Source organism: Microchirus variegatus (genome assembly GCF_963457635.1).
Source record: "Microchirus variegatus genome assembly, chromosome: 22".
In the NCBI taxonomy this organism is placed as follows: Eukaryota; Metazoa; Chordata; class Actinopteri; order Pleuronectiformes; family Soleidae; genus Microchirus; species Microchirus variegatus.
Genome location: NC_139823.1, coordinates 19,293,009 through 19,307,913, shown reverse-complemented (window position 1 = coordinate 19,307,913; position 14,905 = coordinate 19,293,009). Strand labels below are relative to the sequence as shown.

The window sequence follows — 14,905 nt, the reverse complement described above, 5'->3', positions numbered from 1 at the left end:
CAGGGACACATGAGCCTCCATCAGTGACTTCATATTTATTATTGTGTCAGTTTGGCATATGAATTCCTGACACAAAGTGACCACACGAGGCAGCAGTAGACCAGCAGCTCCTGTGGGCTAAAATCACTGATTTTCTCTATGGGGTTTGGTGTGGGAGAGTGAGTGGTCGCTAACAGTGAGATAAAAACGTGAAACATGTTCTTAAGATATTGTAGACAGGTTAGGTTGACTTTATTCAGGGAAACAGAGCCAAACAAAACTTAATAAAGTCTACTCTCCCACACCAAAGCCCACTGAGAAAACCAGTGATTTTAGCTCACAGGGACACAGGAGCTGCTGGTCTACTGCTGCCTCGTGTGGTCACTTTGTGTCACTGATTGAAATCTGAACAGATAGTTTCAAATGCCGAATTTGACAAAATAAGACATTTGAAGTTAGTGATGGAGGCAGCAGTGGATCAACAACGCCTGTGTGCTGTGATGTTAAAATCACTGATTTTCTCTATGGGCTCTGGTGTGGGAGAGTGAGTGGTTTACAAACTTCAGTTTCCTGTTGGAAAAGTGAGTGAAAACAGTGAGATAAAGACGTGAACGTGTTCTCAATATGTCATAGATTTAAGCTGACGTAGATTTTATGAGGTGAGTCTTTTGTGAAGAGGCTAAAATTAGTCGTATTTTCACCGAGCACAAGCCTCCGCGTCCTACGGGCTGATCGTGTGTCAGTACCTCATACAACTCCACGACCTTTAATGGTAAATAATGATAGTTTCAGTGTCAGGTCCTCAGGTAGATTGTTCTATGTGCTGATAACAGGTAACAATATTGACTGTTAGAGATGTAAAGCTGATAAATCGCTGCATCCTCCACTTATATTTTAAGCACAAGTGGAGAAAAAAAAAAGAGCACTTAAAGATCTTTTCAGAGGAAGTCAGCAGAAAAAAAAAAAAAGTGTAAGTGAAACAGTAGCTGTGGATTGACCCATATAGCGTGGGCTGAAACTTTTTCCTTTTAAAGTCCCACACGCGGTTGAAGCGTCTTCCACAGGCAGGGATGTAATAACCTATCGCCCCAAAGCCTTTTCTGCTGAAGGCGACTCTGATTTGATGTGAACCACGTTCACTGGATATCACCGACTGCTCTCTGAACCCCTAAGTGTATATGAAGCCCAGCGCGGTGGCCGTTCTCTGACCACAGCGCTCCGCAGGTCCAGTCCCGAGTCCACAGCCCGAGCGGTGGAGATTGGGGTTAGACGCGAGGTGCGCGCGCTGGCCGCGGCGAGGTCACCGCCGTCAGATCATCGCCGACCGCCGGCAGGTAGAGGAGCCCGTTTCCTGACACTCTGGGGCTTGTGGGTTTCAGAGATAACATTAAGAAAGAAAAGAAGATGCGCTGACGGGGACCGTGCCGTCGTCAGGCAACAGCGGCGCGGCGTCCTCGCAGTCTCAAACCGTCAAGACGACACTCAGGTTATTTAAAGGAGGATGATTAATGTGGGGAGAAATGGCAAGCACCTGCCCCAACTGCACTCTCTGTGTGTGTGTGTGTGTTTGCACCTTTTGTTCACGTATCTGTGTGTGATTTGTGTATTTTTTTTTTTTCCTTTGTGAGCCTTTTTTCACACACACACACAAGCTCCTGTGTGTGTGTGTGTGTGTGCTGACTGCACCGGTGTGCTGGCAATTAGAAAAACCACCAGTGGCAAGGTGCACATTAATCATGTTCCTCAGCTGAAAGAGAGAAATGGGGCGGAGATGGGGGGGGGGGGGGGGGGGAGGAGGAGGAGGAGGAGGAAGAAGAAGAATAATGAGAGAGAGTGTCTGAGGTATTCAGAGCTGCTCTGCTGCTCTGTTTGCTCTGACACCGTGTTGGAAGCATTTATGAATAAGCAAGGTCATGACAAAAGGCCCAGAGCCAGCGGGCAGAGACGCCGCTCTGCTGCTGCTGCTGATGCTAAAGCTGCTGCTGCTGCTGCTGCTGCTGCCGCCGCCGCCACAGCGACGACGACGACACATCCTCCATTGTTCCTCGAACACACAGTCTATAAAGGAACATTTCCACGTTCTATATCTGCCAGCGCCACACGACACGAGCTGCTCCTTCCGTCCTTGGTTAAAGGGCCAGTTCAGATTGTGATTTAGGCAGTGACTGCGCTGGAGAAGTTCCTGAAAGTGTCTGCAGTCACTTTGAATTCCAATTTATAGGAACATTTCTGGACTTAAGTGCATCATCCAATGAATCGCTGACAGTTTTTCACGATGGATTCCTAGAAAAATGTATGTTTCTGTGATTTCAGTTACCTAAATGTGAATGTTTTCTAATTTCCTTCTAGAAATAAAAGTGCTAAGTAGAACCATATAAGGTTCTTCGGCTTGTCCTCATAGGAGAACCCTTTTTGGAGGGTTCCACCAAGAACCCTTTTAAAACCCTTTATTCAGGAAAGGGGTTTTAAAGGGTTCTCTGGATCAAAATGGTTCTTCCTGGAGCCATTAGTGTTACCAAGAACCCTTGAAAACCCTTTTTCAGAAGCAAATGGTTCCAGGTAGAACCTCAGCCCTTGTAGAAGACCCTTTTTGGAACACTTATTTCTAAGAGTGTATGACAAAACTCCAGCGGTTTGTCTTGAACGAACCAATTTATCGAGAAACTGTACAGCATAAGGCTTTGTCACTTAATGTCCTGGATGAACCTGAAATAAACATCTTATCCGATGTGAAAAAGTGTGTAAAAATGCATCAAAATAAGAAACGACCCCTCGTATTAACTGTGACTCCAGTCAGATGATAAATCCAGTAATAAACTGGTGTAAACTTTCACTTATGTCCTGAAGAGACGTAATTAAAAACAAATTTAGGATAGATTGACACTTTCCCGTGTCATTACAATAATGTTATTGTCTGCGTATGAGGCGCCGCGTTCCTCTGTGTCTCAGGGAACCAGGTGAACCCAAACACAGCGAGCGCTCTCCTGTGAAGTGGCTCACACTCTGAAATATTCATTAGGAACAACAGCATTAATATTAAAGAGCAACAACAGTGTCGTCTCAAACTCTAACAAAGTATTACCGACTGCATCCACTTCCTCTGTGGAGAATCTGTCCAGGAGCAAAGGTTTGAATCTGTGGACAAAGTCAGGGGTCGTCCTGTTGTCTTTTTAAAGGGATAATCCAGGATTTATGAAGTGTGGTCGTATGAGTTACTGAATACTATCTGTGTTAAGTCACTTATGATATCTGAAGAACACGTTAACGTCTTTATCTTCACTGTTAGACGGACTTTAACAACAGGAATCTGAAGTTTGTAAACCACTCACTCTCCCACACCAAAGCCCATAGAGAAAACCAGTGATTTTAACATCACAGCACACAGGAGTTCACAGGAGTTGTTGATCCACTGCTGCTCCATCACTAACTTACAATGTCTTATTTCATCAATTCGGCATTTGAAATCCTTCATTTTAATTTATATAAGTGACACAAAGTGACCACAGGAGGCAGCAGTAGACCAGCAGCTCCTGTGTCCCTGTGCGCTAAAATCACTTGTTTTTTTCTGTGGGCTTTGGTGTGGGAGAGTGAGTGGTTTACAAACTTCAGTTGTTAAAGTCTGTCTAACAGTGAAGATAAAGACGTGATGTTCTTAAAGACATTGTAGACTTAGGCTAAAAATGTAAATTTTACTTGCAAATACAAAATTCTCATGTTTGCGTGAGTGGGAATTTTGTTTTTGTGTTACCTTTATCTGCCTTGCTAAAAAGCACCTGCAGCACTTAACTTCCTCTCTTTTAAACTTTTGTCAGGTTAACTCAGGCTAAAACCAGTGTGTGTGTGTGTGTGTGTGTATGAGAGTGTGTGTGTAGGGGTGTGTGTGTGTGTGTGTGCACACGGCACAGTCATTACCTCATACAAACACAAAAACCTCAACTATCTTTCTTAAACTGTAAAGTTGTTGTGTGTGTTGTTTTTTTCCACAGGAACCTGCTGGTCTCGTCTGATGATGTTTCCTCTCTCTCTGCTTTTTGTTTTACAGGTGCATGATTGCTGATGAGGTAAGAACACACACACACACACACACACACACACACACACACACACACACACACACACACACACACACACACACTGCTGCCTCAGGAACCCTGTTTTCCAAAATAAAATCATAAAAAAAGAAAGACGCCGAGCCTTCTCCGCGTGCCTTCCTTCCAGATTAATTTGTCAGCGCTGTGCTGCGCTCCCACGTGCCTAATCTCTTCTGACACAAGAATCATTCTGAGGCCTTATTACTCTTGGGTCTTGCATCAGCTCGGCCGTCATATGCAATTTATCGCAGAGTCCCTGTGCGATTGACTTGTTTTTCTCCCCCCACTCGCTGCCACCTCCTCCTCCTCCACCTCCTCCTCCGCCGCCTCCTCCACTGTTGTTTGTTGTTTTTTGGGGCGAGTCCAGATGGGCCTTGGGAAGACGGTGCAGGCCATCGCGGTGGCGTGCGCCTTCAGGGAGGAGTGGCCTCTCCTGGTGGTGGTGCCCTCGTCCATGAGGTATCCCTGGATCGAGGAGCTGGAGAGGTGGATCCCAGACCTGCAGCCCGGAGACATCAACCTGGTGGAGAACAAGAGCGACACCATGTGAGTCCACCGTCGTCACGTAGACAGATCGGCCATTGGTCTGTCGAAAAATGTGGGGAAGTTTTCAAACATAAACGTCACCGTGATCCTCGTGGGAAACACTGTAGTCGACATGTTAAACAGCAGATCCATGGTGTTCCAGAGTCTGTGTGTGTGTGTGATATATCTCCACCACAGAACTATACTGTATATAATGTGTGCAGCGCGTTGTTCTGTCTTTATAACGAGCCGTGGCAATAATTCAGCTGTAAAAAGTCAGACGCGGGTAAAGTCTGGGCTGACAAATGAATGTGGTAGCGGTCGCTCCCTGTGTGTCAGGAAAGAACTGCTGCTGCTGCAGAGGACGAGTGACAGAGCTCTGACAGACTAATCATGTCAACGCCAACACTGCAATATCACCAATAAATATCACCAATAAACATCACCAACAACACCAGCTCAAGGCTTTCAGAGCAGGAAGTGCTGATGAGAGGCTGAGGTTAGCTTAAGCAGCTGTGGACAAGAATTATTATTAAAATAAATACTTTATTATTAGTATTATTATTACTACTACTTATACTACTAACACTACTACGACTAATTATAGTTATATTACGACTAATTATAGTTATACTAAGACTTATACTACTACTACTATACTACAACTTATACTGCTACTACTGCTACTACTACTTATACTACTACGACTTATACTACTACTATACTACAACTTATACTGCTACTACTGCTACTACGACTTATACTACTGCTACTTATACTACTACTACCTATACTACTACTTATACTTATACTACTACGACTTATACTACAGCTTATACCACTACTACTTATACTACAACGACTTATACTTATACTACTACTTATACTACATAATTAGACTGCTACTTATACTTATACTACATAATTAGACTACTACTTATACTACTACTACTACTTATACTTATGCTACATAATTAGTCTACTACTTATACTACTGCTTATACTCCATAATTAGACTACTACTTATACTACATAATTAGACTACTACTTATACTACTACTTATACTCCATAATTAGACTACTGCTTATACTACTACTTATACTCCATAATTAGACTACTACTTATACTTATGCTACATAATTAGACTACTACTTATACTTATGCTACATAATTAGACTACTACTTATACTTATGCTACATAATTAGACTACTACTTATACTACTTATACATATGCCTCATAATTTGACTGCTATTTATACTACATAATTAGACTACTGCTTAAACTACCAATACTACTAATACTTATACTTATAATTAGACTACTACTTATACTACTACTACTACTACTATGACTTATACTTATACTACATAATTAGACTACTACTTATACTACATAATAAGACCATTAAATTATTATTATTATTGTTGTTGTTGTTGTTGTTGTTGTCTATTGCTCAACTTTCCCTGACTTCTCTGAGTTTTTGTTTATTTATTTATTTATTTTTGAATGAAACAAACTTTCTGTAAAAAAAAAAAAAAAAAAAGAAGCCTCCTCACCTCACATCACAGATGAGGCGTAAAGAGGTTGTGAAAACCTTGTGGGGAGAAAACGTGTCCTTGAACTGGATGTGTTAATGACTGACGACGACGACGAAGAAGAAATATACGCAGCACCTCCTCCTCCTCCTCCTCCTCCTCCTCCTCCTCCTCCTCCTCACACTGTGTGGATTCACTTGTTCTTATGTAGAGCAGGAATGGCACCTCAGCTTCATTTCACCCTGGAAACAAGTGTGTGTGACTCTGTGTGTGTGTGCGTGTGTGTGTGTGTGTGAGAAGTCGACAGATGCTGGTGACTGTGATGTGATTTCTCACAGATCCTTGTTGAGTTTCCTGCAGCACAATGTCACTTCTGTGTTTGTTTTTTTGTTTGTTTATCTGTGTGTGTGTGTGTGTGTGTTTGTTTGTTTGTTTGTGCATAACCAGAATAATACAGAAATTGCTCACACACACACACACACACCCAGGAATTATATTTATTGAAGAGAAAGCTGCTGCAGTCCTGCTTCACTGTCCTCGAGGAACAAGATTAGCCCTGCGACTAATTAATCTGTCCATGAATCGAGTAAAAACATTTGTTAAAGCCAAAAATAATTATTCGTCTTCCTAAAAAGTGTTGTGCTGATGCAAAATGTGTTCTAAATATTGCAAAAAATGATGTACAAGAGCCAAAAAAAGTGTTAAATGTCATCATTTTACAACACATGTGACTTACTGAGCAAAACAGTAACCAAAAAGTGTTTTAAAAAAATGTCATATTGTTACAAAAACATGATAGGAACATTAAAATGATTATTTCTTTTACCAAAAAGTGTTAAAAATGTTGTGATGACACCTAAAGTGTTCCAAACGTGGCAAAAAAATGACTTCCACGAGCCAGAAACTGTATTAAATGTCCTAATATTCTAACAATAATTGAGATTAATGGGCAAAAGTGTTTTATTGTGACAAAAAACATGTTACAGACATTAAAAATGAATATTTGTTACAAAGGGTATTGATAAAAAACAACAAAATGTCCTAATGTCACAAAAACATTTTTACGTTACATTACCAACATATTCTACAACAAATGAAAAAAAAAAAAATATATATATATATATGTACAAAAATGAATGAAGATTTCACCAGTTTAAGCTCCTCCCATGTGAATACAAGTTGATTTTTCTGCTCTGCGACAGTTTTTAGTCATTATCTGACCTAAATCATCAATATATTCATTGATTAAGTGAATAAAAAGCAGATTGAATAGATATTGTGTGTGTGTGTGTGTATGTACAGGGGAGTCAGCCGCAGTGAAGTCACCGTCCTGGGTTACGGGCTGCTCACCTCTGACTCACGCCCCCTGGTGGAGGCTCTGGAGCGGCGGGGGTTCGGCGTGGTCATCGTGGACGAGTCTCATTACCTGAAGAGCAGGAACGCAGCGCGGACAAAGATCCTGGTTCCTCTGATTCAGAACATCAAGAGGAGCGTTCTGCTGACGGGGACGCCGGCGCTGGGTCGACCTGAGGAGGTAAAAACATCTTCTGTCACCGTTAACACTCGACTCTAATCAGTCAAGATTCAAGACACGAGTCACATGATTCTAAAAATTAACAAAATATGATACGATACAATTCATTTACAAAAATACACACGTCTGTTCCCAAAATATTCTATATGAAAATGACCAATAAAGTCACACAATGCTACAAAAATAGTATTAACGTTCACACAATATAGTAATTTCACAAAAACATGGGATTAATGTGAGAAAAATGTGCATCACTTACCAAAATATTCTACAAAATGTTAGAATTTGGCAAAAACATGTGACTGACATCACAAAAATGAATATTGGTGGTGTTACAAAAAAAGTTACAAAATTCTTCAAAAATATTCTATGTTACCAAAGATGTTTACAAAATATTGTCATTTTACAAAAACGTGACTGACATCACAAAATATGACTTAATTTACCAAAAAAGTTACAAACTATTTCCAAAATATAGATCTCTGCTCATGAAGACAGATTACATTATTATTATCATATCATTTAATGTCAGTGTGTGATGGTGTGGTCTAAGGTATGGTCTTTACTGTAGACCACAGGCTATAGTCTGATCTCTGCTCATGAAGACAGATTAAATTATTATTATCATCTCATTTGATGTCAGTGTATGATGGTGTGGTCTATGGTGTGGTTTATACTGTAGACCATAGACGTGGACTCTATAGTGTGAGCTCTGCTCATGAAGACGGATTAAATTATCATTGTCATTTTTTATTTTGATGTCATTGTGTGATGGTATGGTCTATGGAATGGTCTATGTTATAGACCATATACTCTATATTCTGATCTCTGCTCATGAAGACAGATTAAATTATCATTATCATTATTTATTTTGATGTCAGTGTGTGGGATGGTATGGTCTATGGTATGGTCAGATTAAATCATCATTATTATTTTGATGTCAGTGTGTGATGGTATGGTCTATACTGTAGACCACAGGCTATAGTCTGATCTCTGCTCATGAAGACAGATTCAGTTATTATTATCATTATCTATTTTGATGTTAGTGTGTGATGGTATGGTCTATGGAATGGTCTATGTTATAGACCATAGACTCTATATTCTGATCTCTGCTCATGAAGACAGATTAAATTATCATTATCATTATTTATTTTGATGTTAGTGTGTGATAGTATGGTCTATGCTATGGTCTATGGTATAGACCATATATATGCTTTATAGTCTTTGCTCATGAAGACAGATTAAATTATCATTGTTATTTTTATTATTTATTTTGATGTTGGTTTGTGATGGTATGGTCTATGGTATGGTCTATACTATAGACTCTATAGTCTGATCCCTGCTCACGAAGACAGATTAAATGATCGTTATTATTATTATTTCGATGTCAGTGTGTGATGGTATGGTCTATACTATAGACCATAGACTCTATAGTCTATGTATGATTCTGTGTATGATGGTATGGCCTATAGCTCAGCTGCGGCTTCTAACGAAGCTCTTTCCCACCACCGTGCAGATCTGATCGCCATGGTAACTTGCTCCAGAGCAGGTAACGCTCAACATCCAACATTCACAAAGCCAATTAACTCTCGGCAGCGTCACTTATCCTCAAGGATCCCGCCGACTTATTTCAATAACCTTTGTTGCAAAAACTTCATTTGCAAAGGCCGATGTGAGGAGACGGTGCGCCGCAATAAATGAGACGAGTAATAAAAAGAAGCACACGAGGGGGAAACTATTGAATTCTGAGACAATAAGAGGGGCTGTTCACAGGACAGCGGCACAGCCTCTCCATAATGATTTATTATATCTTTCTGATATATATTATATATTGAAGTTGTAGATCGCAGACGCATTCCATCACTGCAGCCGCAGCAGAACGACTGCACAGAAAAGACAATACGGTATCAATAAGACGAGCTGCAGTGTCCTAATGATGCAGCGCAGGCTCAGAGTCACCGCGGCTTTAAATGACCATCATCACACACACGTTATAAATCAGCGTATTTATCGTATTTACACTTTAATCCCGGCGATCGACCGAGAACTGAGAGTCACACACACGTAAAAGCACACCAGGCCTCATCATTATTCATTACCTGGGCTTTTTATTACACTATATGTGTCGCATATTAAAAGAATATAGAACATTTCATTGCTTCACACAACTTTTTAATGTTGCTTTACAAAAAAATGTGTTGTGATTTGTAAACCACTCACTCTCCCACACCAAAGCCCATAGAGAAAATCGGTCATTTTAACATCGCAGCACACAGGAGTTGTTGATCCACTGCTGCCTCCATCACTAAGTTCAAATATGATTATATTATTATTTTGTAAAATTCGGCATTTGAAAACCCACGTTTTAATTAACATCAGTGACACAAAGTGACCACACGAGGCAGCAGTAGACCAGCAGCTCCTGTGTCCCTGTGAGCTAAAATCGCTGATTTTCTCTATGGGCTTTGGTGTGGGAAAGTGAGTGAGTGAGTTTACAGACCTGAGTTTCCTGTTTGAAAATAGCTGTCTCACACACAGCGAGATAAAGACGTAAAAAACGCGTTCTTAAGACGTCGTAGACTTAAACTGACACGGCTTTTATGAGGTGAGTCTTTTGTTCAGTGGCTTGAAAAATGATTAAATCCGGGGTCGCACTCCGGTTTGTGTGAGATCGTCGGAGAACAGTCGCAGGTTTTCATGAAATATTAAAATCAATTCTGACTCTGAGCAGGAGTCTGTGCAGGAAAACAACGCCTCACACACACACACACACACACACGACAGGCTTTGTGTTTAAGATGTTGTCTGACACCGCTGTGAGGAAAACTTAATTATTGCCCAGACCCGATCATGATAATTAACTGATGAAACTCAGGCGGCTAATTAATTCCACAATGAAGTGAAGTTTGTGCTTATGATGAATCTTTACACGGTGTGTAATAGAGAAACTCTGTGTGTGTGTGTGTGTGTGTGGTACATGCCACCCTGTCTCTGCCTGCAGTGCAGGTGAGGATAGTTTTAGGATATCTTCCTCCCTGTCGCTGCCACTAGAATCTGAAACTGACTCTAACGTTTTATCATCCGCAGCACAAACCTGATAAGCCCTGTCCCTGCCTGTGTGCCAGTCTCCTCGTCGCCATCATTACTCAGTGTGGCTCTGACATCGAGTTAGCACACAGCTCAGGGCATGCCGCACTGTTCACGATGTGCCCTCATTCCACCCACCTATTATATCAACAGTGTGAGGGCTGAAAATGCAAAGCTCCCGTCGGAACAAGTGATGAATTTAGAATAGCACTCGCACTGTGGCAGCGCGCTCCTGATTACCCGTCATTACTGCAGGAATAGTGGAAATCAACTCGGATTCTGGGGCTGTGTTGTGATATTAGCCACTTAGTGTTTGAAAAACTAGTGTCAGAAACAAGCAGCGTGTGATTTATTTTGTGGTTTTAAGGCGGAATTAAGAGTCGATTCAGTCCTGTTATCGCACTCCGACCTGGTTAATTGGCCCGGACGCAAATTTACCACTCGGCGGTGCGACACGGGACGGGTGAACTAGGCGAAGGACAAGGGGACCTTGAATAAATTGCTCACCAGAAGCACCTCGTGACAGCAGAGTAATCGCTAGCACAGGTGAGGTCTGCGTTTTCAAGCCAAAAAAGAAAAAGAGGAAGCTGTAAGAGTGATAGTGTGCTCTCCGCTTTCAAAAAAGTGAGAGTTGAGAAGTGGGTGGGGGAAGACACCGTCTTCATGATGAACGGCAAAGTCTGCCACTTTTGTCAAGGAGATTTTTTTATTTAATTTATATGATTTAATAAAAGAAAGAATAACTTTTTGTTAAAAAAAAAAGAAATATGTTCTCACCGGCACAGAGTTTTGGTCCTGCAGTCGCATCGGTTTGTACAGAAATGTGAAAATACATGATATACAGTCAAATAATATGAGTTTAATTCCATAGGTGAACTGTGACTATGTGAACTACAGGAACCAGTAGGTTCTACACTGTTAGCATTAAGTTAGCGCTGATTCACTTATATTAAGTTTGCAAACACTAGCTATTATATTAACTATATCATATAATAGAAATGGACAAAAAATATCCTGACGTTATAGTAACAGAAACCAGGCATGAAATGTTATTATTTTATTATTTTTCAGAAATATCTTGAATTTTGAGCCTTCACAGCCACTGTACAGAGTCACAGAAACAGTGAACATGGCAGTGACGCAGCAGGTTTTTTTTGGCTAGCTTTAGCGTCGTCCACCACCAGACCAGGAAATGATTCAACGGTTTGTTTTGTTGTTCTTTCTTTAAGCTTTCTTTTCAAATGTAAGAGGATAAATGTGTTATCTTTTTACAGCAGGACTTGATAACATACTAACATGTGTGCAAAAAAGGCAGAAGGTGAAAAACATTTTAAAAAAAACGTTTTTCCTAGCTAAACGAAGCTAAAATTAGCCACCGAAGGCCTAGACTAATTAGCACTGCTAAAACGTTTTTACTGGTCATTATTTGTAACTTTTTTTGTTTAAAAAATATATAATTTATTTAACATATTCAACCTAATGTATTGTGTTAATGTTGTTATGATTTAAAATGTTCACAAGTTGCTGGCTAAAATGTTAGCCACCAAAGGCCGAGACTGATTTCCACTGCGATGGTTTAATTGAAACGTTTTTGTAAGACTTTAGTATGTTTTATCTTTAGTTTTTAAATGTTGGAATTAGAGCTGAAACAATAACTTGATTAATAATCAATTAATTGAGTACTAAATTAATTGTCAACTATTTTGAAAATAGTAAAAAAAACTTTTACTGCTCATTGTTTAAACGTTTTGGTAAAAAATACTGTGTTTTAGTTTTAGATTTTAATTTCTCCCTAATTATGACAGACAATTAATATGTATTATTTGTCCATTCACACACACACACCCTGTGTTGAGGTTAATTCATGTTTTCATTCTTCAGCTGTTCATGCAGATTGATGCCCTCTATCCGAGGATACTTGGAACCTGGACAGAGTACGCAAAGAAATACTGCAATGCCCATTACAGGTGACTATTATATCACAGAGCGCACACACACACACACACACACACACACACACACACACACACACACACACACACACACACACACACACCTCGTAAATCTATAATCTCATATCTCACTGATGCTCTACTTCTGTATCCAGAACCTGATATGTGTTATTTATTTATTTATTTGTTTGTTTTATTTTTATTTTAAATTTCACTCAATTTGATATTTGCTGGACGGAACAGCGGGTTAGCTGCTAACCCAGCTCCAAAGCTACATGTTCTACAAAAGGCGAAATCATTGACTGTGAAGATGGACGACATGGTCCAAGCAAAAAGCGTGGAAAACTGATGCTTTTCTTCATTTGAAGTGTCTGCAGTTTCTGTACGTGAGCAGTTCTGTGGCCATGGAGATGAATTAAAAGTGGTATTAATTAAAACTAATATATATAGAAAAGTCAAAGTATGTGAAAGTTCTTAATCAAGAGTTTCATTAAATCCCAGACGTCTCCTGTTTCATTTTCACACTCTATTTTTAAAGTGATTGTTGAGGTCAGGTGAGCTGTACCTGCGTCTGCGGCGGCGGAGCCGCTGAGCCGGTGTGTTGTCGGAGCCAGATCAACGCCACTCGAGCCAAAGCGTTAAATGCCAACTGGCTGCGAGTCGCCACTGACGATCACTTACATGTGTGAACAAACACATCAAATGCATTGTTTTGGACGTCCATCAAAGTCAGCAGATCGGTCTGTGATGGGCCCGGTGCCATTAATGATTACAGTGTATGTAATGGCACTGGGAGCTACTCCGAGCTACTCCGAGCTGCTCCGAGCCTCACATTCACAGATAAAACACAGCGGAAGTGTCATCTGTGTTCCTGCTGCAGTCAAATGCAGCGTCGCAGCCGGACAGCTCCTGGTTCCGCACCAGAAATACACGTTATTTTTGAAGCAGTGAGTCATTTTTTTTCCCCTCCTCTTTGAAAACTACAAGTCTGAAAAGTGAAGTGTGAAACAGTGAATTCTGGCAGCGCCTTGTTAACTTTGTCCACCACTCGCAGCCAAAATGGCAGACAACCAGTCTTTGTGTGGAGGGCCAGTTCTATTCTAAAACTCCGTTTGGCTGATGAATTGTGAAAGTTGCTGTTGAGTTCTGGGATGAACCTGCTGCTGTGCCCATTAGACAACATAGTTTCCTGCTCTGCAAACTGCCCTAAAGCAAGAAAGCTCATTCCCTGACTGCGGCAGCAGACCTGCTCTGCTATAAACATTGGGAGGCTGCTGTGCTGCTGGGCAGCTCCCAGGTGGGAATGTTTATATGTGTTTAACTATTCCTTCAGGGCACCGCTGTAAATAAGTATGTTTTCCTTAGGAACTCGCTGTCTCTCTCTCGTTTAGAAATGTTTCCAGAGAAAAAGCTGTAGCGGTCTCGGGGCTGTGACCTCCTGTGACCTCTTCACCTGCCCATTCACTCTCTCTCCCTCTCTCAGGTACTTTGGGCCTCGCAGGCAGTGGGACTGTCGAGGTGCGTCCAACCTGGAGGAGCTGCACCAGCAGCTCAGCAAGATCATGATCCGTCGTCTGAAGGCCGACGTGCTCACTCAGCTGCCGCCCAAGATCCGCCAGCGAATTCCCTTCGACCTGCCCAAGGAGGCGGCCAAGGTACGGACATTTGCTTTTAAAGGGGTAGTTCAGGTTTGGCTGGCGACCAGGGAAATAAATGCTATCCTCTTAACAATGCTCACCTAATAAAATCTATAGTTCCGCTTAAGTCTATGACATCTTTTTAATTGTAGTATACTCTTAAATGTTTAGTACAGGAAAATCAAAGCTTAAAGGTGCTTAAAGTAGTTTATAGTGACATCTAGAGGAGAGGCTGAAATTTACAACAGCGAACTGCTCCTCTGCTCACCCCCTCCCTTCCCTTCCCGTCTTTCTCCGTGGTGCGGGCGTACGGTCAGGTACTGGTGTTCCTTTATCCGCTGTAAAACACGTGTGGTCCTCCGTTCTAAACGCGTAAAAAGATCCGCTCTCAGCCTCGTCCCGGCGCTCGATTTGTTCTCTCGGGTTTGTCCTTACAGGCTCCCGTAGAAACATGGTGTCGTGGCAATGCAACAGCGGCCCGCGACCATGTTATTTTACATGAGTTTTTGAAACTACGAAAATGAGACAAAAACTATTGTACAGCGACTAGACAATGCAGGAG

General features: G+C 41.2%; 1 protein-coding gene across 1 annotated transcript in view; it reads left to right on the top strand.

Moving 5' to 3' along the window:
- Positions 1-14,905, top strand: part of zranb3 (zinc finger, RAN-binding domain containing 3) — a 71,468-nt gene that overhangs the window by 4,530 nt on the left and 52,033 nt on the right. The window contains exons 3-7 of the mRNA XM_083908836.1: positions 4,022-4,040; positions 4,438-4,616; positions 7,436-7,667; positions 12,636-12,721; positions 14,190-14,361. Of these exons, the coding sequence (XP_083764962.1) occupies positions 4,022-4,040; positions 4,438-4,616; positions 7,436-7,667; positions 12,636-12,721; positions 14,190-14,361 (688 nt within the window). The remainder of the gene's footprint in view (positions 1-4,021; positions 4,041-4,437; positions 4,617-7,435; positions 7,668-12,635; positions 12,722-14,189; positions 14,362-14,905) is intronic.